The sequence below is a fragment of the Anguilla rostrata genome, chromosome 3 (assembly GCF_018555375.3).
Source record: "Anguilla rostrata isolate EN2019 chromosome 3, ASM1855537v3, whole genome shotgun sequence".
Classification (NCBI taxonomy): Eukaryota; Metazoa; Chordata; class Actinopteri; order Anguilliformes; family Anguillidae; genus Anguilla; species Anguilla rostrata.
In genome coordinates, this window is record NC_057935.1 from 66,952,343 (window position 1) to 66,973,434 (window position 21,092).

General features: G+C 41.9%; 2 protein-coding genes across 2 annotated transcripts; one reads left to right on the top strand and one right to left on the bottom strand.

Moving 5' to 3' along the window:
- Positions 1 to 278: 278 nt before the first annotated feature.
- On the bottom strand, positions 279 to 9,861 carry spdl1 (spindle apparatus coiled-coil protein 1). The gene is made up of 11 exons (XM_064329422.1): positions 9,825 to 9,861; positions 8,871 to 9,047; positions 8,225 to 8,419; positions 7,574 to 7,723; positions 7,074 to 7,172; positions 6,774 to 6,884; positions 6,385 to 6,525; positions 6,010 to 6,113; positions 5,607 to 5,794; positions 5,077 to 5,365; positions 279 to 725 (listed from the first exon to the last, which is right to left on the bottom strand). Exons 1-11 carry the CDS (start codon positions 9,840 to 9,842, stop codon positions 563 to 565), a joined length of 1,635 nt encoding a protein of 544 aa, XP_064185492.1. The 5' UTR covers positions 9,843 to 9,861; the 3' UTR covers positions 279 to 562.
- Positions 9,862 to 14,996: 5,135 nt separating this feature from the next.
- On the top strand, positions 14,997 to 19,223 carry LOC135251726 (heterogeneous nuclear ribonucleoprotein A0-like). The gene is made up of 3 exons (XM_064329433.1): positions 14,997 to 16,188; positions 18,267 to 18,388; positions 18,676 to 19,223. Exon 1 carries the CDS (start codon positions 15,080 to 15,082, stop codon positions 16,016 to 16,018), a length of 939 nt encoding a protein of 312 aa, XP_064185503.1. The 5' UTR covers positions 14,997 to 15,079; the 3' UTR covers positions 16,019 to 16,188; positions 18,267 to 18,388; positions 18,676 to 19,223.
- Positions 19,224 to 21,092: the final 1,869 nt, after the last annotated feature.

Here is a 21,092-nt window from a genome sequence, read left to right on the forward strand (position 1 = left end):
TACCTATAAGGGTAACTGCGTGCTTTTCCTCACAAATCCCTTGATTATGTTTTGAATTACAGCCAATCAAGTGTACACAAATTCAAGAATTATAAATGAAACGGCGTCTGAAAATATTTTTGAAATTGCTGAATATCTGTACAGATATTTGGTTTTAAGTGAACAACAATGCCAAAAGCAGAACTTTGGCCCTTCATATATGCAAACAATTTTTTCATGTAATTGTGCATGTTATTCAGGTATGTAATTAAGGAAAAAAACACAATTAAACCAGAAAATGCACTATATATAGTCAAGTCTTTATTAATCAAAACTTTATCCCGAATAGACATACAAACGAATATAAGCATATAATTATAAAGTTACAAGACTCAGAAAATTAAATACACAAATAGACAAAAGAAAAAAAAATTAAAAAATAAATAAAGACTGGTGCTTTTCAGACCTTATATTTTTTTAAAAACACACAAAACAGAAAACACCAAGGCCTGTGGTAAGATGGTGGTCCCTGGCAGGGACAGAGAGAGAGAGAGCAACGCACGTCACCGATGGACGCCTGGCACTACTGCTGAGAGCACTGGTTCTCCATGGTGCGCTCGGAGGCCACGTGAATGGCCCCCTGGGATTTTACTTGCTTTTTCCGCTCGGCTCTCCTGTTCTCATTTCCCATAACCACCGTCACCTCCGCCTCCTCTGTCTTGATTTTGCAGTCGACTGGGGGAGACCTACAGGCAAACCAGCCGGGGTTGGTGTTCAGCAGTAACGGAGAGCCCGAAAAAGGTTCACGGCTAACCTTTGGCACAACACACAGTACACCGCCAGCTTGCGAAAAACATTCAATAGTTCAGACATGTGGCAAAACTATTACACAAAATTTCACCTTCACATTCCCAGGATTCCTTCCATAGAATTCCAGCCTAGAACTATGGTTAAAAAAGATAAAATTCTAAATAATATAAATATTCAGCATAATAGAACCACACAGGAATATTTATCGGACAGTGCAATATTTCTTAATTCCACAGTTTCCATTTACCACGGCAACAGTGAACAGTATTTAAAACACACGTTCCCTCTGCTCTTCACTTATATATATATGAAGCTTTATGCCAATTCTTCATACTAAGGTATGGATGCTTGCTAATGTTGGGGTCACATTGCCATTGGCTAATATCTTAAAACCAACCCATCACTTTTGGCTGACAGGATTATGGCTGTTTTGCTGATGTGGGCGATGTGCTGCTGACTCTGCACTGTACGAGAAAATGTAATGCTAAAATGCATTCTAAATCAGCTATCCAAATTTTATTTATTTATTTGTAATTATCACTTGTTACCAGTTAAACTCCCAAGCAAAACTGAGCAATCTCTACACTCATACCGTGCCTAACTTTCTAGCCTCATGCTCACTGCTTAACAATAAAACAAGCAAACTGAAATATTTCTCTTTCACAACCAAAATTTGTTTCCCATCATAAGTTGATGTCTGTGCACATCTACTTCTGAAAATGTGAAAACGTAAGTTTTTTGCTATCTGCATCCATGACCATGATCGGTCAAAAACATCACTTTGTATAAATCGCTTATATTTCATACTGCACAATGTGGAAATTCTAACTAAAAATGAAAAAGGTATTAAACTTTAAATATTTCAAAGTTAAAATTTTACAACAAAAAAATAAAATAAATTAAAAATGTTAAAAATCTATTACTAAAAATGACTAGCAGAACCTGTTCTCCCGTATTAATTATTGTATACAAACAGCATATTTATCTTGGTTGCCATTAGAGATTAGAGTTTTAATTATTATAACTTTTTTTTTTTTTTAATCTCACAATAGCTGGCTGAATCTGATAGCGTGTTAAAAATACTTTCATGTGCTAAATTCCATAAACCAACTGATATTTTCTTTGCTTTGTTCTTTTGAAAATCCATTTCCAATTTACATTTCTCCGACAATAATCCCTAATACCTTCTATCACCAAACCAACACAATCTTAAATCACCTTCGTCAAACCGTCGGTACACTTCCAAGAAACCCTGCCTAGTGCTCAGTCACATAAACTCAGATAAATATGAAGGAATACTTTTTAAAGTGCTATTGAAAAATGTAACAATTAACAACTAAATATGCAAAGCACTATAATCATTCAGCAGCCACATGCACTGTGAATTCATTGTAAATGTTATAATTGACTCTTAGCATTTTAATTCCAGTACCGCACGCCCGCCCCCAAGATATTGCCACTTGACAATTTTCCTCAGATTCAAACCGTAGTAGTGTAATTTCCCCCTCATATTCAAGTTTTATTCATGTACATACATTCTGATTTACTAAACTAAAACTAAATAAAAGGAGTGGAGTAGAGATTTAATGATGAGAAATCTCATTGCTAGTCCAATAACAGCTTGATGGAAGCAGTTAACAGTATTCAGGAGAGCAAGACCACTCTCCAAATGTGTACTTGTACTCCAAATGCTTAATTACAGCAAGAAAAGGGACTTACAGCAACTTAACTTCCCTTTTGTAAAGGGAACAGAGTGACATTTTAATGTCTTGCAATGTCCTCCTCAGTGTCAAAGGAAGGTTAATATTACCATTTTTCTATACCCATTGTCTAGCCAATTTTATATGTGAATGACTGTACAAAGCAAAGTTTCTGTCAAAACCTTTTTTTACATGAAGTTTTATATCTTTCTACTCAACTTTCATTTCTAACTTTCACCATTTTTTCTGCATTTGGCATTAGTGTTCTTCCGACATATTTTATGCTACATTTTCTTTTTAAAGGCATCTGTAAAATCTTGTTTTATGTTTTAGTGCAACTGATTTAGTGCTCAGGCATTACACTTTCAGAATAATTTCTGAACACTGTAATAATATATTTCTGCACCATACGAATAACATATTCTAGATGGCTCCTCATGAGGACCTTCTTAACTCACAGCTCACCAAACTTGCGTCTTAACTCAAGTGAGATATAGACACAGTGTCTCCTCGAACTAGATATGGTGCACAGGGACAGATAGTTTAGTGTTGGCGTCACTGAACTTATCACAAGGCTGCACTCTTGTCTTTTTGGGTATACAAGGAGGAGCCAGGAGGATGTATTCATTGACAGTCATGACTCCATGTCTGTTCCTTTGCTAATCATTTTGTGTTAAATTCTGACCGTTTTTTTGGCTCTTCCTCAATGGCTCTTTAACACCAGGCTGTAAACAAGCAAAGTCTGGACAGGACCTCTTGGTAGTATATGGAAGAGACTCCACTTGGGGGAGGGGGGGCACCAATGGGGAAATGTTTGCTTTCATTTTAATCTCAAACTGCATGGTGCATCCACTGCTGAACAGACTCAACCTTCTAAGGCACAACTTATCAGACAAGTTGTCCTCACACATGACTGTTACTGCAGTTGTGTCCAAAACATAAAAACGGCTAATGAAAATAATGAATCTGTTCAAATCTTTTCAAACCCAACTGCAAGCTCACTTTTATAGACTTGCTTTTGCAACATTTTTATCTTTTTTTATCTATTTTTATTTTTATCTATTTATAACTTAAAATATTATATTGTATTATATTTCTGTTTCTATTTATCTTGTATTCTGCCGTTGTATCTTGTACAGCACTTTGTCACTTAGTGCTTTGAAAAGTGCTATATAAATTAAGTTACTATTTTGAGGATGGAATGTCTATTCCCTGTTCTTTACAGCACTTTGCAACTTAGTGTTTCGAAAAGTGCTACATAAGTAAAGTTATTATTATTAGTTTGAGTGGAAGTGTCTATTCCCTGTTCTTTAAGTGTATTTCAGGGGAGTACAAAGGCTGCCTGCCATTCACTCCTATCTCTGCTATATGTGATTGTGTAAGACATCAAAAACAGAGAAGCTAGGCTGGTGCTGGAGCCTATCCCAGCGTGCACTGGGGGACAGGCAGGAATACACCCTGGACAGGTCACCAATTTATCGCGGGACACAAAAGCTAGGCTGTCTACTTCCATGAATTCAATAATGAGATCAGAAAAGTTGACGTCATTCATAATGACATTCTGCTATACCTCCATGCAGACGGAAATCAACAGCAAATAATTAATGCACATCTGTCAGACAGAAATATTAGAAAATAAAAAATAAAAAAAACCACAGAGGTTAATAATTATGAAATTATGAAAATAGCGAACAGCTGCTGATAATATAAGCCAAGAACCTGGGGAGTTTTTTTCCCATTCCACAGCTTGGAGCTTATTTTGAATGCTTAGCTTGTTCAGGTAAATTAACAGGACATGCAAAGTTTACCTTGTAAACAACTCTGGATTCAGAAAAATGACAGAAATTGCTAGTCTATAGTATTACTCATTGCGCAAATAACTTAAAGGAAAATGATAAGTTATAATTTATAGATGACAAAGATAATCTGATTCTTTTGACTGGAGACAGCAGAACTTAATTTAAACTACTGAAAATCAATCTAATTTCAAGCTCTTGTCTCGTTTAAAAACTTACACTGTGGCCCCTCAACCAGTCTTAACAATGCATATTTACAGGGAGTGTGACTGCACATGCTCACAACAGAGTTAATTCCCAATGCTAAGACACCTATGAAAAGCAGTCCTTTTAGGAAATGTGGACACGAGAAGCAGCTTCATCATATGCACCCTTCAGGTCAAGACTACAAAGTGCTCAAAATCTACACACAACGCAAGATGTCAAAAAAACATTTAAACACAAAATTCCTGCTATAAAACAATACTACACATAAAAAAAAGGTGCTACAGCATTTGATACTGGCAGGTGCCACCCCCCCCCCCCCCCCCAGAGACTCCACTGAAGCACTGGCTGATCACAGTGGAGGACGGCTTCATCACGATGTTCCTCTAGAGGGGTGCGTTGGTCAGTTAAACCAGGGGGGGCCCTTTCCTTTGATGGGCTTTCTGTAGGGGAGGGGCAGGTTGGGCAGCGGCAGGCGGGGGGTGAGCGTGCGCACGAAGCCCAGGAAGAGGAAGAGGAGAAAGAAGGCGGAGTTTACGCAGCGGAGGAAGAGGGAGAGGGGTCCGCAGGAGGAGGACGGCACTGACCTTGGGGGGCTAGGTATGGTGACGGGGGGGTCCTCGCAAATGCGCACGCACTTGCTGTCGCGGGGCAGCTGGGGGCTGGGCTCCGGGGGCGGGGCAGGCTGCGGGGGGGCCGCGGGGAGCCGCTCCGCAGCGTGGGGGCGGGGTTCCGTTTCGGGCTCCTCTTTCAGCCAATCAGAAGGGTCCATCTCCACAGTCTTGGTCTCCTCTTCCTTCGGCTCTGAGCCAATGGGAAGGACATCCACCAGGAGCTTCTCACGTCTGCGCTTCTGTATACGAGTCTTATTCACGTCTAACACAACAACAACAAAAAAAATCACACAATTACACAGAACTCACTCAATGTTTATGGTCATTTCTCATATTAATGTTAATAACCATTAATCAAAACAACAAATTTTGCAACATTTCAAGGAAAGGAGAAAATTACTTCCAACATAAAATGATTTTGACTGACAATTCATTTCAACAACTTCTCAGGCAGTAGCTAAAACGTGCGGGCTAACGCACTAGCGACCGACGTGCATGGTTACCGTTGGGCTCGTATTTCAGGCGAAGCTCGTCCAGTTTGACCTGCAGCTTGATGTTGTCGCTCTGGCAGTGCTTGAGCGTCCGCTCTGCGCTGAACAGCTTCCTCTCCATCTCCAGCACCCTCTGGCTCTCGGACAGGGCCTTAATCCGCTGCAGGGCCAGCTCGTCCCCGAGCCGCTCTGCGTCCTTTCTGCGCGCAAACAAACACACCGCTAACGCTAACCCTGTTCATCTCCAGCACGGACACACACATCTTATTAAGAGCCACTAGCAAAACCACATCGGCATATGCTGAACACACATTATTATGAGCACAATTCAACCTACTTGGTGCGCCATCAATGTACCATCTGAAAAACCTCATTAATGTTCAAAGAAATAAAATAAAAAGACAGTTGTACTCACACAGAGTTTGACAGCTGCATTTTAAGAAGGTCAGTATAGTAGGTCCCATCGTTGCTGTCTGCTTCCACCGGCGGTGCAGAAGATGGCTGAGTCTTCACCATCATCTGAAGGAAACATCACAGGTGTCCAGCCTCTTTACAGTATCAGAGCTGCATTCTTTCCTACTAATATGTCAAAGTACACACATGAATATTTGCTGTACTAGTCAGTCAAGTAGGCTAGTAGTACAATATACCCTCAATCAGTAATCAAAAGCAGGTGAAAATTACTTATTGGTCTGTCTCTCTACTCTGACAAAAATCAGGAACGAAGATGGCCGCTTTAGATAGTCTTGCTTCACCGGTGTGGGCTCTTGCTTGAGCGGGCGGAGCATACCTCCACCTTCTCCAGGCGGCGCAGTTTGATCATGAGAGCCTCCATCTCGCTGTTCTTCTCCGACAGCATGGACTGCAGCCTCTCCAGTTGGCCCGGGTCCGCCCTGGAGCCCTGCAGCTGCATCAGCGTGGCGATCTGCACCTGGAATGCGCACAGCACGTTTTACCTCAAAACACCACCTGTCACAACTACGTCAGCGTGGAACCACAGCGTTTCACCTTAAAACACCACCTGTCACTACAGCATCAGCATGGAACCACAGCGTTTCACCTCAAAACACCACCTGTCACTACAGCACAATGTAACGCATTAGCACGAGCTAATGTAGCCATTTCCAGGCGACAGAATGGAGCGTTGAGACGCGTCAGCGATAACGCACTGCTTCGTACCTTCATGCGGTGCAGCTGCTGCTTGGAGAAGGCGTGCTGTTTCTGCAGAGACTGGTGCTGCACCTTCATGCTGATGAGCTGCCGCTCCATCTCCGCTCGCTTGTCCTCCAGCTGCGGGGAGGAAGAGGAGGAGGAGGAAGGTGAAGGACGACAGCGGGGAGGAAGAGGAGAAAGGTGATTGACGACGGCGGGAAGAGGAGGAGGGTGAAGGACGACGGTGGGGTAGAGGAGGAAGGTGAAGGACGACGCCGACGCAGACGCGGCGGGCGCTAAGCAGGGTTAGCATCAAGGCCTACGCACCTCTGAGAAGAGAGAGTTGCCCCGGCTGTTGGGATCCTGTGCCAGCTGCGTCGCCTGGTCCAGCTGAATCTGCAGCATCTGGTTGGCTTCGCGGGATTTCTGGACGAAGGAAAACATGGGAAAACATCGGTAAAAAAAAAAAACACCGGCAATCAGGAAGAAACCATCAAGGAAAATCCAGTTAAGATAACACGCATAACACTTTGCTCTACACGCTTTTGGAGCTGGACATTGGTCAAAAACAGTTGTGTCCCTAACTCAGCATAATACAGTGTTCACCCCTTATTAATGCATAAAAGTGAACACAGTGCCATAATTCTTTAGTCTCCTCCATATTCTGTGCTCCTCCATTACTAAGCTAGCTACCTCACGGACACAAATAAAGATGGTATGTTAAGTCTTTCGCAACTCCTACACAAATTTTACATCGCATCTGCCTGGAAATGAGAGACGGAGTCTGAAGTGAATTTCACATTCTGGAGATGACGTTGCTCTTCTACCTCCAGGGCGTTGAAGTAGGACACCGCCTCCTTCTCGCGCTCCTCCTTCTCGTCCCGCAGGCGCTCCAGCTGGCGAAGGAGGTTGGCGTTGGACAGCTGCAGCTGCTGCTCTTTGTAGTGCGCCTCCTGGAGGGCCTGCTGCAAAGCATCCTGGGAGCAGGAGACACGCAGAGCAGGAGAGAGAATTAGCCAGGGAGCAGGACTCCCTTTTTCTGACTATGTGTCCTTGTAAATGCTGTAATTAAACGACCAGTGGACACACAGTTAGGGAGCGATTCAGTCCTTGAATACACATGCGATCGCTACATGTGGGAACAAGGCAAAGTTAACTTGCATCTACGGATCCCCATTAATGCAAAACTGAATTCACGCACTTTTAAAATCAAGTAATTCCTAATTCACAGCTCATCCTGACATAACGCAGTCCGTGCCTAACCTTGGAGACAAACGTAGTCGTGGGGGATTTCATGGATGTGACTGGATGATTTTAAGGTGATTGAGAGCCCCACCAAATCCATTTCTCCAGCACAATAACAAGTGAGACCTCGCATGGTCTTGTTGTACGGTCCTGCCCTAAAGGCAGAACGACTCATCCGAATCCGAGGCGCTCCCCGGGAAAGGACGCCCAGCTCCGGAAGCCGCGACCCCCACCTTTGCGGACTCCAGCTCGGCCCTCTCCACCTGCAGCTCCAGCATCTCGGTGGACATGGTCTCGTGAGCGCGCTCAGTGAGCGCCCGCAGCTCCTCCGCCTTCTCCCTCAGGCTCTCGGCCTGCACGTCCAGCTTGTGCCTCAGCTGCTTCTCGCTGAGCCGCGCCTCCTCCAGCTCCACCTTCATCCTCTCCGTCTGCAGGGGGGCCGCACAGGTACGTTCAGGCACACATCAGGGGCGCTACCTACTGAGCTCAGGGCTTATCGGTACGTTTATTTATTAGTTTATTTAGGAACACCTTCTCCTCTAGGGTACTGATGTAGCGGTAATGTAATGCCACTGTCTGACCAATACCAAATCATCACAGGCAAGCGACAGACAACTGTCCTCCCGTTAGAAATGGCTGGCCATAGCCCAGAATAAAACTACCAATGTCCACACTGTAGCGTTCACCCTGCACTCAACACCAGCACATTTGCAGGCCAGGCTATTTAGGATGTCCGTCATGAGCATCATTCCTGTGACTGTGAGCGTCACCGTGAAGGCTGGTAAGCCAAGATCAAAACAAGAGGAATTAGCTTACAATATGTTCGCTGGTCAAAAACCTGGCCTATCATGAACAGGAGAAAGCAGAACGTTACCCGACCTTGTTCCTGAAATCGTTGAGCTCTACAGTGTGCCTCCTCTCCAGCTGCGCCTCCTGCTGCTCCCACAGGAGCTTCTGCTGGCCCTTGACGGCTTCACACTCCGACCTCAGGCTCTCCAGCATGCGGCCCTTCAGCTCCACCTCCCTCTGCAGGGAGTACTTCTCCTGCTCCAGGGCCTGCGTCAGCACACACAGACAGACACCATGCAGCTTCTGCAGCTTCCCCTTGGACCACCCATGGGTACAGAGACATCACACCCCTTCTACTTCTTCTCCTTTAACCCTCTGAAGGGTAGGTTTTTTGGAAAAAAAAATGTTTCTTCAAAATTCAAAAGCAATGTTCTATAACTTTATTGCTTTCAATTACCAGTAGTGATTGTAGCATCAGCATTAGAATGTCCAGTTAAGAACATTCCAATCACATACTTGTGATCTTACACCATGAAAGCTTAACCACCTGACTTCAGTACCTCACAGGCAACCAAGGTTTACATTACATTTAGCAGGAACATATTCACAAGCCCTGATGAAGACCAGTTATGGTCAAAACATGTTAGCTTTTCTTATTTCCCGCCGTTGTAATGTTTTAGCCATGACAATAAAGGCCTTTTAATTAATTATTTTCCTTCCTTTCGTACTTCTGGAGTACCGGGAAAACACTATCTCAGTTATGTTTTACACATTCACATTACTTACAGGCAGTCAGCAGACCCAGGTCTCTGTGTGTTTGTGGTTTGTGTATTTTGGCGTTTCTTTTTCCAACATGAAAATTCAAATTGAACAAATATTAACAACTGAATTAGAATCCACACAGCTTAGTGTAGTGTCAGCAAACTGAAACCACACGCAGCACGTGGATTATAATGCTCACGCAGCAGTAAGTCTTAAACTCGAAGATCCACCCTTACAGGCAATCACCACCGGTGACAGCTGCAGGTGAGAAAGGTCTCTCACCTCCATGGCATTGGTCATCTGCGCGTCTGCTCCTCCAGCTGTTCTAGTCAGCGGGTACCAGCAGCTAGGCCATAGCGCCTCTGCAGCGATTCCGCTTCCTTCAGCTTGCATCTCAGTCTCAGGATATCGCTACTGTCCCCTGTGCTGGACATAGCGCCGCCTTCAAGAAAAACGGACAGTTTCAGGCTCAGCGTTCACTAGTGTCCCCTGTGCAGGACATAGCTCTACCTTAAAGAAAAACTGACACTTTTAGGCTCCAGATATCACTACTGTCCCCTGTACTGGACACAGCTATGGACAAAAAAACAGACAGTTTAATCAGGGCTCTACAGAGCTCCCATTTTAGGAAGGAGCATTTGCTCCTGAAAATTGATGTGTGCTAACTGGTAAGATTTTTAGGACCACACCTACTAACTGGGATTTAGTGTACTCCTAAATTTTTCAACTTAGGAGCGGATGCGCTCCTTGGACAAAAATGTTAGTGTAGAGTCCCGTTAATGAAGTTTCCAACAGGCTTTTGAGAACTAGATCATGTCTGCAAATTCATAGGTCCATGCAATTTTATTTGGGGACACTACTTGGATTTTGAAAGGTTTGCACAGGTAATACATGGGAGAGCTGTATCACACATGACTGCATTATTTGAACTTTTAAAGTATTTCCTTTCCCGCAATATAATGCATAATATTTAAAAAAAAAAAAATTTTTAAACAATGATTATGGTATGATATTAGTGTTGCCAACTGTCAGTGTTGACAGCACCCATCTATTTAGTCATTAACTACAGCTGGCTTAATGACACAACATAGCGTCTACCCTAACTGAAGTGTTATCTCACCTTTCTGGGGAAAACAGTAACAACACTCGTTGCCATGTGGCCCAAATTCAAGATATGATAAGTGATTTTACAAATTTACATAAACGGAGCGTAAAATGCACGGTCCGTTTCAAGCAATCCTCTCGCACTATCACGTGCACATATCACTCCTAAAAGGCTCTGCCAACTTTCTTTACTAGGCTACATCTATTTGCACAGGCTGGCATTAGCTAACGTTCGATCGGGACTTCGGAATCGAATGTTTCGCAAACTAACGTTAGATGTAGCTAGTCTAGCGAAGTACTTGTCTTTACACTCAATATAGCTAATCGGTACACATTTGTACACGAAAGACATTAGACCTAAAAAAAAAAATACCACTATAACGAGTTGGATAAATCGTCCTCTGTTGTCCAAGGCAAGAAGTCAATTATGTCGCTGGTTAGCTACTACACTAATAGTAATGATTTTTGGTTTGCGACTCATAAAATAGCATCTTAGCTAGCCTAGTCTAATGTTACAAAGTTAAACTAGACTACAGTTAGCTAGCAAGCGTTCTAGCACTAGTCAGGTCTAGCTAAAAACTATTGGTAAGCAAGCTAATAAGCTGTTTAGGAATTACAAAGACACGGATAGCAAGATCAGTTCAACTCAGAATTAAAAATAATAGCGTAACCGTTTAACAAACTTTATTAGTTTACCTTTAGTTTAGAAAGGTTCCCCCGCCTTTCCTCAACCGTTCGTCTGCTTAGCGCTATTTGAATTCAGCTCCAGTAACCAGTGAAACGTCGCGAGATGATCAAAGCTTCGTGATTTTACAGGGACGTCCTGTTCAAAGCATGTCATTAGATCCAAATTCAGTACACTTTATGTAGGCTATGACAAAACACTGCCCTTTTCTATATAATTTAATTGAATTTGCCATGTCATTTGTTGGAATAAAACGCGTTCTTTTATTTAAAACATATCAGTTAAAACAAGTCGTTTGTTACGCTAGCTTATGTATCAGAAGTTACGTTATTTAACAACGATAAATTGCATAAAGGTATATGCAATTTTGTATTGTAACTTTCATCTTAAGGAGCTTTGCCAATAGCCCATACGAATGTGAATGGTTTGCAGGACTGATTTACTCCATCCACTCTTTCACACGTCCAAGATGTGGGCGAGCATTTCTTTTGACACGGTTACCGAACTTATTTGCATTTACAGCTACACACATCTAGGTATCTCACTGGGAATTGTGTTACATGTACGGCTATAGATGTTCTGTCTGTTGTTGTGGTAAGTACAGGCGATCTCGGTCTCTCAGCTTTCCCACAGAGAACGGAGATTGATTGACAATCATCACCTCCGTAAATAGTCACTGATCAAGAAAAGCATCTGCATTTAGGCCAATTCATAATAAATTATAATCAATTGCTCAATGGTAAATAATTTGAAAGCAAACTTGGTTTAACAAATTTCACATTGCACCTGGGTTTCACAAGTTTTATTTAGAAAATAAAATGCACCACTTTACGTGCAAGTATTTATATTAATATAGTCTTTACTACGGTGCAGCCTGTGAGTATTTGTACAGTGACACAACTTTTGATGTTTGGGCTCTGTACTCACACTGGATTTAAAATAAAACAATGAACATGAGGTTAAAGTGCAGAGGGGCAGCTTTACTTTAAGGGTATTTGCATCCATACTCAGTGGTACAGTAATTACCGGCCCGTTCCGGTACACACAGTTCCTCATTTTAGGGGACAAAAGGTAATAGGTCAAATGAACACAACCTTAAATAAAGTTATCATATTTAGTGCTTGCAGGAGCAGAGAACTTTCTGAGGCCATGCTGATGTAGCCTTCTCTTTATGGTAGTCTTTGACACATCTATGCCTACATCCTGTCGAGTGATCTTGATCTGTTTGATAGTTGAAAAGGGGTTTTTCTTTACAGTTACAAGTATTTGTCAGTCCATTTTATGGTCTACCAGGCTGTTTGCTATTGCTGAGCTCACCAGTGTGCTTCTTAACAATGTACCTACTTTACTGGTTATAATAACAATAATAATAATAAGTGAAAGACCATTTAAACTTGGTTCAATGTACATTATAAACACCAACAGTAATCCCAATTGCATCACAAAGTGTTCACGCCAGAATACCATGTTCAAAATTTCCAAAACAAATGACATATAACTCCTTAAACATACACGTTTATTCCCTAAACATCAAACTCATTGATCACAGCCCTAAATACTTATATTTATACAGAGTACAGTGACATACTGATTTAATTTATTTGAATCTGGAAACATATTTTATCTGATACATTATTTTGGATGCTGGAGACAATATAACATATTGAACAGTTCGATCAATAATAATCTGAAGAATAACCTAATGGGGAAATGAATGGACAGACAGTGTTTAGCCTGATGCACTCAGGGGTGGAACTAGGATGATGAGAGATTTTATCTCTGATTAGCACTTGGCAGGGTTTCATCCTCACACTTGGGGGGGGGGGGGGCTTTGTCATTTAAACACAAATATTTAATCAGCTTGCGTTCAAAGCTTCAGACCAGGGTGTAACCGAGAACACACAGCTGCAGCCACTTGTGTCACATTCACCGATGTGATGGCCCCTCTCTTGTTGTGGAAATACTGCCAATCTCAAGTCTGGCACCTCGAAATTAAGAGCACATTCAGATTTAGATGATCAGAATAACCGAATCTATTCTACGTCCAGGTGTACAGATTAGGCACCAACTCATACTAATGGGAATCTATCCTAGGGATTCAATTATTTTTCTGTTTAGACTAGATATCTTTATTTTCAATGCTTTTCTCACACAATTGTATTTTGTTAAAATCATTGTTGCAATACTGATGTTGAGAATAGATATTGACATTTGCTCATATAGGACCTAGAGAGTAAAATGCACAAAACCAGTGATTTCTCTTCAGTGCAAACGCACAAATTCTCAAAATTGCACAATGAACCTTTGAAACTACATTACATTACATTACATTCATTTGGCAGACGCTTTTATCCAAAGCGACGTACAAGAAGTGCATTTTCATGATCGAAGACAACTGCTGAACACGGGTTCAGTAAGGTACAGTAGCTCCTACTAGCTTTTAAACAGTTTTAGCCTTTCCTAGGTCATATTAATTGTAAATGAAACCATTCAGAATAGCATAATTGATTAAATAATATAAATTAATAGGCTAGCTGACAAGGTTCACTTTATTTCACTTTGACTTACCGCACCATGATTTAACAGGTATTTATTTGGATTAATTCCTCTGGATTTATGAGACACTTTAAAATAGTTTGCATACTAAATTTAATTTATATACATTGAAAAATGGACCAGCGACAAATTAATAATAAAAAAAACACTTCATAGTTGGGGGACTTGTTATATTTAAGAACATTTAGTGAAACAGTTTATAACATATTGCTAACAATGAAGGGCCCAGTCAATGGCTGAGTCATATATAATAACGTGTGAAGAAAATTGGAAACTGTGGGTTTTATACATGAAGTCACTGAAGGAGTCTGTATACCTTTGTCCCTGTCTCTTGTTACTTATGGTCAGGATCACGTTGCTTAATCCCCGATTTGTCTCTTAAAATAGCGTATAGCCATGTTAAGAAATATCCCATGTTGAGCACCTCAGATGCCTCTTTTTAGTTTTTGATACGAGTGTACAAGGTTTCTGAATCATCTCTAAGGGTCCGGACAAGACACAGGAGCCAAATCGTCATCACACCCATTTGAATGAGAATTAAGAAGAATGCAGTAATTTCAAACGAGCTTTCTTGAGCCTACGTTATTACCAAGTTTACAGCTAAACCCACAAATTAACTATAATTTATTAATGCCTGAACTGAAACGTAAACTATAACGTTACATAAATAAATTTACGGATAATTGTAGGCTACTGAGTAAATTCGTCGACAGATTTTATTTTGTGAAAACAATGTGAAATGTACCAGTTTAGCTTTTATATAGTGTCCCTGCCATAGTAATTGCTTTGAGCAACAATGAACCCAGGTGTTTACAGACCAACTTTTACCAAGACGTTGACATTTGAAAAACATCTTCGCTCCTTTCCGAAAGGTTCCAACATTTAGTTTAAGTGCTTTACAGTAATTGTGTATTCTGACATTATGTTATATCTAGCGATACATTTGATAGTTACATGCTGAAATAAACATATTCACATCCGAGACCGCCACCTAAACAGAAAGCAGCAAGCGCTTGCCTCAGAGATTTGCCTCCATTTTTACTAAGGACGAGAGCGATTGGTGAACCAATCTGCGTACAGGACGCGATTCGTGACGTAAACGCAAAAACGCCCTCGATTCTTTCAAAAAGGAGGAAAACGAAAGGCGAGAAGGCATTTCGAATTTGAGGGAAAAGATAAGCCGAGAAAAACCATGACTAACCAACTCTGCAAGCTGTTCGTCGGTGGATTGAACGTACAGACGACAAATGAGGGACTTCGACAACATTTCGAGCAGTACGGTCAGCTTACCGACTGCGTTGTGGTTCAGAATCAGCAACTACAGCGGTCCCGCTGTTTCGGCTTTGTGACCTACTCGACTGAGCAGGAGGCCGACGCAGCAATGGCCGCCAGACCACACACCGTAGACGGCCACGGCGTGGAAGTGAAAAGAGCCGTGGCGCGAGAAGACGCCGGGAGACCAGAGGCCCACGCCAAGGTAAAGAAAATTTTCGTCGGTGGGCTTAAAGACGATATAGAAGACGAACACCTACACGACTATTTTTCCCAATATGGCGCTATCGAGAAGGCTGAAGTTATCAGCGACAAGCAGACCGGCAAGAAGCGTGGGTTCGGCTTTGTCTACTTTGAAGATAACGACTCTGCCGACAAAGCGGTGGTGCTGAAATTTCACACTGTCAATGGACACAAAGTGGAGGTGAAGAAAGCCCTGACCAAGCAGGAGATGCAGGCTGCTGGGGGACGAGGCGGCAGGGGGGGGAGAGGCGGACGAGGAATGGGACGGCCTCAAAATGGCTACGGTGGGGGAAGAGGAGGTGGTTACAGCAGCTATGGTGGTGGCTATGGGGGAGGAGGCTACGGAAGCAGTGATGGCGGATACGGCGGCGGCGGCTATGGCAGCGGAGGAGGCTACGGTGGAAGTTACGGAGGAACCGGCGGGTACGGAGGAGGCTATGGCGATAGCTATGGTGGCGGAAATGGCTACAGTGACTTTGGCAGCGGATACGGCCAACAGTCATCTGGCTACGGGCCCATGAAAGGAGGCAGCAGCTACTCCGGCCGAAGCAGTGCCCCTTACTCCCGAGGGGGTGGAGGAGGCTATAGCAGGGGGGGCTACGGCGGCTCTTACTAAGCCGAGAGACTGGGTCGAGCGGCCGTTTCGTCTCTTTGCCGCCAGTTATAGCCATTTCTTTGGACATCAAACAGAACTCAAAACAGTCAAGTTTGCTATTGCTGAGACACCTGGCAAAATAGCGGACACTGAATCCTAATCCTAAAGAAGACCTCGAGTGACCCTAACAGGTAGGAAGACCCATACCCAGAGAACCTGACTTGCACGACCACGTTTTATCATAGGACATGTTCGATTTTGCAGGATTGATTAGCAAAGCTACTCGCTATATTTTCTAAGCGTGGCACTGTTCCAAGTTAAGGTGTGAAATCAGCATTTTTATTTTAAAAAATTGTAATATGTACGAATATTGAGTAGCAGAGGTCTTATGTCGACTGTTTTAGTTTTGTTTGTGTAACCCTATCTGATTTTTGTTTTATCTGTATTTTCCGCAATTAATCTGACTTTCATGTCCCCCCCCATAGCAGCTCTGAAATGCCATGATGTAAATGTAAAGGGTGGAGAACCCAGGAAAACAAGTTGGAATTTATGACGGGCAGGTTCAGCTATACGATCTGTTTATAGCAGTAAACTCCGTTGTAAACTCAGTTGTAACCTCATTGACTGCCCGCTGCAGTCGATTCGATTCATTTTTATTTAAACGCTTGGAAGGCGATCAGAACGTTATTTTTTTGTTAGGGTCTGGTGTTGCAAAGTTGATGTCCCCCCCCCTCTCCTCTAATACCGGCGAAGCAGTTTATTACATTTTCAAGCAACATGCTCTTTGTGTATTGTCATTGTGCAGTTACACCATCTTAGCATTGTTAAACATTGATATGCAATTGTATGTTCATTTTTAAATAAAAAATCAAAGCAGAACAAAGGTTATTTTACTTTACTTTATGGATGTTGTGTTACCAAATGACGCTTTCAGGGATACGCTATGGCGGTTGAGTGTTGGTTCTACATTAATGTTGAATCCCATGCGAACTTGAGTACGAATACGCTGACATGGAAACGCATGTGGAATATCGATCTAATTGACCTTACTGCTCTTTAAATTTAGCTAGTATCGTATCGATATCAAACGCAAACTGTTAAAAGGGGTTAAAGTAAATCCCGGACCATTTGAATTGACATAGCTAATGCATTTCTATATGGGTATGTGAACGAAATTGTCAACCAGAAATTTAGTTGACTATTACTTCATTCAGTGTACGCACGCGTTTCATAGACGTGCGTTTTTCACAAAATACACGCCGTGCCTAAGGAACCAGGTGTACAGTTGTGTATTCCTACCTGAGCGTGAGTGTATCGTTAACATGATTTTACATGCAGTTACTGGGGCAGTGGGGTGTCAGAACTTTAACATTAAATTCATAACGTAGTCCAATATCAACACCCTGTAACCACAATTGGTTCAATTCAATTGCTTGATTCGTCCCATTTGTTGTAAGACGCGTTTGGAACGGCGGCAAGTAGCAACCATATAGAACTGGTTTCCCCTGTTCGGTCTGAGGATCTCTATTTTACGTATTTAAAATTGGCTGTGGAAAATCTTGTTTGATAACTGACACCCCCTGGCATGTTTGGGGATCTATGCACAATGCATGGATATTTCTGTTGGTTTTAACTGACTATAGGTAGTCATGTTACCACTTGACTTGAAGACATTTCAAAATGGAAATGAGTTTTTATTTTATTTTTTATGTCCTGGATTGTTTGGACTATGGAGGGCTCACCTTTATTTCTGATTCCTATATTTAGGTGTTCATACTGTTATCCCGGTACCTCAAAATAGGTGTAGCAGATTTTATACAGGGACCCTGTTCAATACCTGGGGTCGAGGTTGTGATAGGACTCTGAAATATCTCATTAGGATCACTTCCTGCAAAACTAGGTATGTAAATCAATCTGTCTCCACCTACACATTAGTTACAAGTATTTTATGATTTCTCTGGATTTTATCTGGTTAATTTAGTAATATATATGTAAACCCAATTAATCTTATGTTCTCTGGATTTCTGTTGTACCTGAAGAAAAAAAATCTTTCACATTAAGTTTGCTTACTAAAATATGTACAGTTAATGGGTTGTGAATTATGGGCCTTTAATGCAGTAGCTGTTGCAAAATTCCCACTTTCCAGTGTTAGCCATTGATTGAAATGCGACTTGGAAAGGGAATGAGCTCCCGTGCCAGCTTGACAAACGTCATGTTTGTCCGCCTCCCTTACGCAGCACCTGTTCCAACTTGCTTTCTCTGTCTCCAGGAAGCTTCAGTGGCCTGCCCTTGCCCCCTCCAATCACCTGTGGCTTTTCATTGGCTGCAAACGGTTTTGGTGGCGTGTGCAAAGGACCGGGAAAATTTCCAGGAACGTCCTCAACCGCTCAGGTTGGTAAACAAACCCAGGTTTATAAAGGCTTCCCTCTTATAATATGCTGTGATATTAAACTGAAAAGCTGATTGGCTCTCCTGAAATGTGCGCGCACTCTCTAAAATTCCCGTAATTCTATAGTCTAGATCTCGTACACAAATTGGAGATTTTTTCAGAGGTGGGGGATGGGGAGGTGGATGGGGGTGGTTAGTTTCACATGCTTTGAAACGTGATCCATTTCAAGTGGCCCTATTAGTGTTTTCTCTGCCTCTTTAAAATGTTTTTATCGGTTGTGTCTTTTCAGGGACGGCTGAGCGGCTTGGCGTGTTCTGCCCCTCGTGCAACGGAAGTGTGCTGAGCTGCTGCCTGAGACGTCTGCTGTTGGTGGGGGCGGGGGGGTAAAGGGGCGGCGGGCAGTGTGGCAGAATTTTCGAAGATCTTTTAAAATGTAAAGAAGTTTTTTTTGGAATTGCCTTTTAGTGGGTTTTTAAAACATTTTTTATCATGGACATTTTATGCTTTTTTTAAAAAAAATTATTTTTTATTTTTTACCGCTTCTGGAGACTAACTTAAGTCTTCCATTCTTTTTTGAGCAAACAGTCCGTTTCATCATGATTATATTATGGTGATTACTTCAGTTCATATTTTAGATGCATGTAAATACAAGATGCTGAACTTTATTTTTTAAAATTTAAACTGGTTGTGGGTGGCGTCCTCCAACTGCTTGTGGTGCTTTAATGCCTGATAAAATTTAAATGCAATGCTGCTTTAGTAGTGATTTTTTTCAATTTTTTATTTTTTTCACTTCTCAACTGATGCTCAAAAATAAAATAAGTATATGAACATGTTAAATGCTGACAATTTCTTTAATTTGAATAAACAAATAGTAAATTTGAGTTATAAATTGGTCGAATTTCACATGAGGACTTGGCGCTTGACTCGCGCTGTGTAAAATGTATTTTTCTTGTACATTAGCCATAGTGGAACATTTGCAGCGTTTCAGGATGGTTTACTAGCATCCTTTCATTAAGGGAACCGCCAAAGTGTGACCATTAAATACTGTAATATGTAGTTTAAAGCTGAGTTGCTCCCGCACATGCACCTGAGCATGGTCACTATGAACAAATGAAATCTGAGCATGCTTCAGTATTCCTCTCTTTGGCCATTGTCAACACCCACATACAACCTGTTTCAGTCCCCCAGAACAAGTGAATCTTCTAGGCATGTACAGTTCATTGGTCCAGGCTTGGTGTACGGTGAGAGATTAATGTCAGAATTCTGCCCTGAAGTGATTTGTTGTCTTTAAAAAAAAAAAAACAGTTTTGATTGCCTTTTGATTACAGCTGGATTACTGGAAGTTGATTACAAATGCTAATTGCTCTATTTAATGAGATCTTTGCTAGTCTAACTCCCGCAGCAGGCCTGTAATTGATTACATGACTTGTGTTTGACACATTCTGTGTGTACGGCTGCATGCTTGGGTATGTTTAAATTCCTGTACGTCAGTCGTGGAGTTGCATGAGCAGCCTTTTGGTCACCATTTCAGGTTATGCGTTTGTTACCCTCAACGGAAGGGCAGAAATGTGCATTCTAGACCAGAGATTTGAGTTCCATCTCAAAATCCCCAAAACAACTGTCCTGTTGGGCTGATTAACATTCTGTTAAGTGCCTTAAACGTCAGCTACAGGCTGCGGTGCAGTGGCTGTCTAACGGTGAAGTAACGGCTTTCCAATTGATCCCAGGTGTTGGATGGGCTTGGGGTCAGGGCTCTGTGCAGGTCAGTCAAGTTCTTCTGCACTAATCTTGACACAACCCATTTCTATATTGGGATGGCAGGTATGCCATCCCGCCAAGTTATGCCTTGGCGGGGAGGCATGCCCCGTACCTATACATCACAGAGAGTTTGGCACTTTTCAGGGTTTCCTGAGGACTTCACTGTGCCCGGGGGCATTGTCATGCTGTAACAGGAAAGGGCCTCTTCCGCAAACTGTTGGGGAAGCACAGAATCATCTAGGATTGTATTGTATGCTGTAGCAGTAAGATTTGCCTTCACTGGAACTAAGGGGCCAAACTATGAAAAACAGCCCCAGACCAAAAGGGTGTCCAGATAATTTTGCTCATATAGTGTATGCTTTATGTTCAAGCACTTCTGTTCTGATGTGTCCATGTAATTTCACTGAGACATTTAAGAACATTTCTCAGTGTAAATAAGTAATCAAGTCTACATAGTATCTTCCCTTTATAAAAGATATTAAGTTATATGCCCACAGTTAAAGTATACATGCAAGATCCACCGCAAGTCGCTATTAATTTAATTATTTTGCCGCAACCCGGTTGTCTCATGAGGTATCTTTGATCCACTTGGTAATATTGGATGTTTATACTATATCTTGTGTTTAAGTAGAATATGGTATAAACCTAATTTATATTGTAAATGTATATAAAATTACAGGTGAAGGAAATAATTGAACTAGTAGACTTGAAAGTGGTGAACACATGCAAAAAAGTATACTTGATCCTATAAGTTTCTTATTTTTTCCCATAAGAAAATTTGGACTGGGTTCTGCAGGGGGATGGGTATGTGAAGTAGTGATGCCTTTGTGCGTAATAACCTCATTCGAATAACATGTATGTTCCTCACATTCAATATGTGTAGTAGGAATTACTTGATTTTTACGTCCTACACATCTCCTGGAAATTAAGTCTCACTCCAAATCCCGC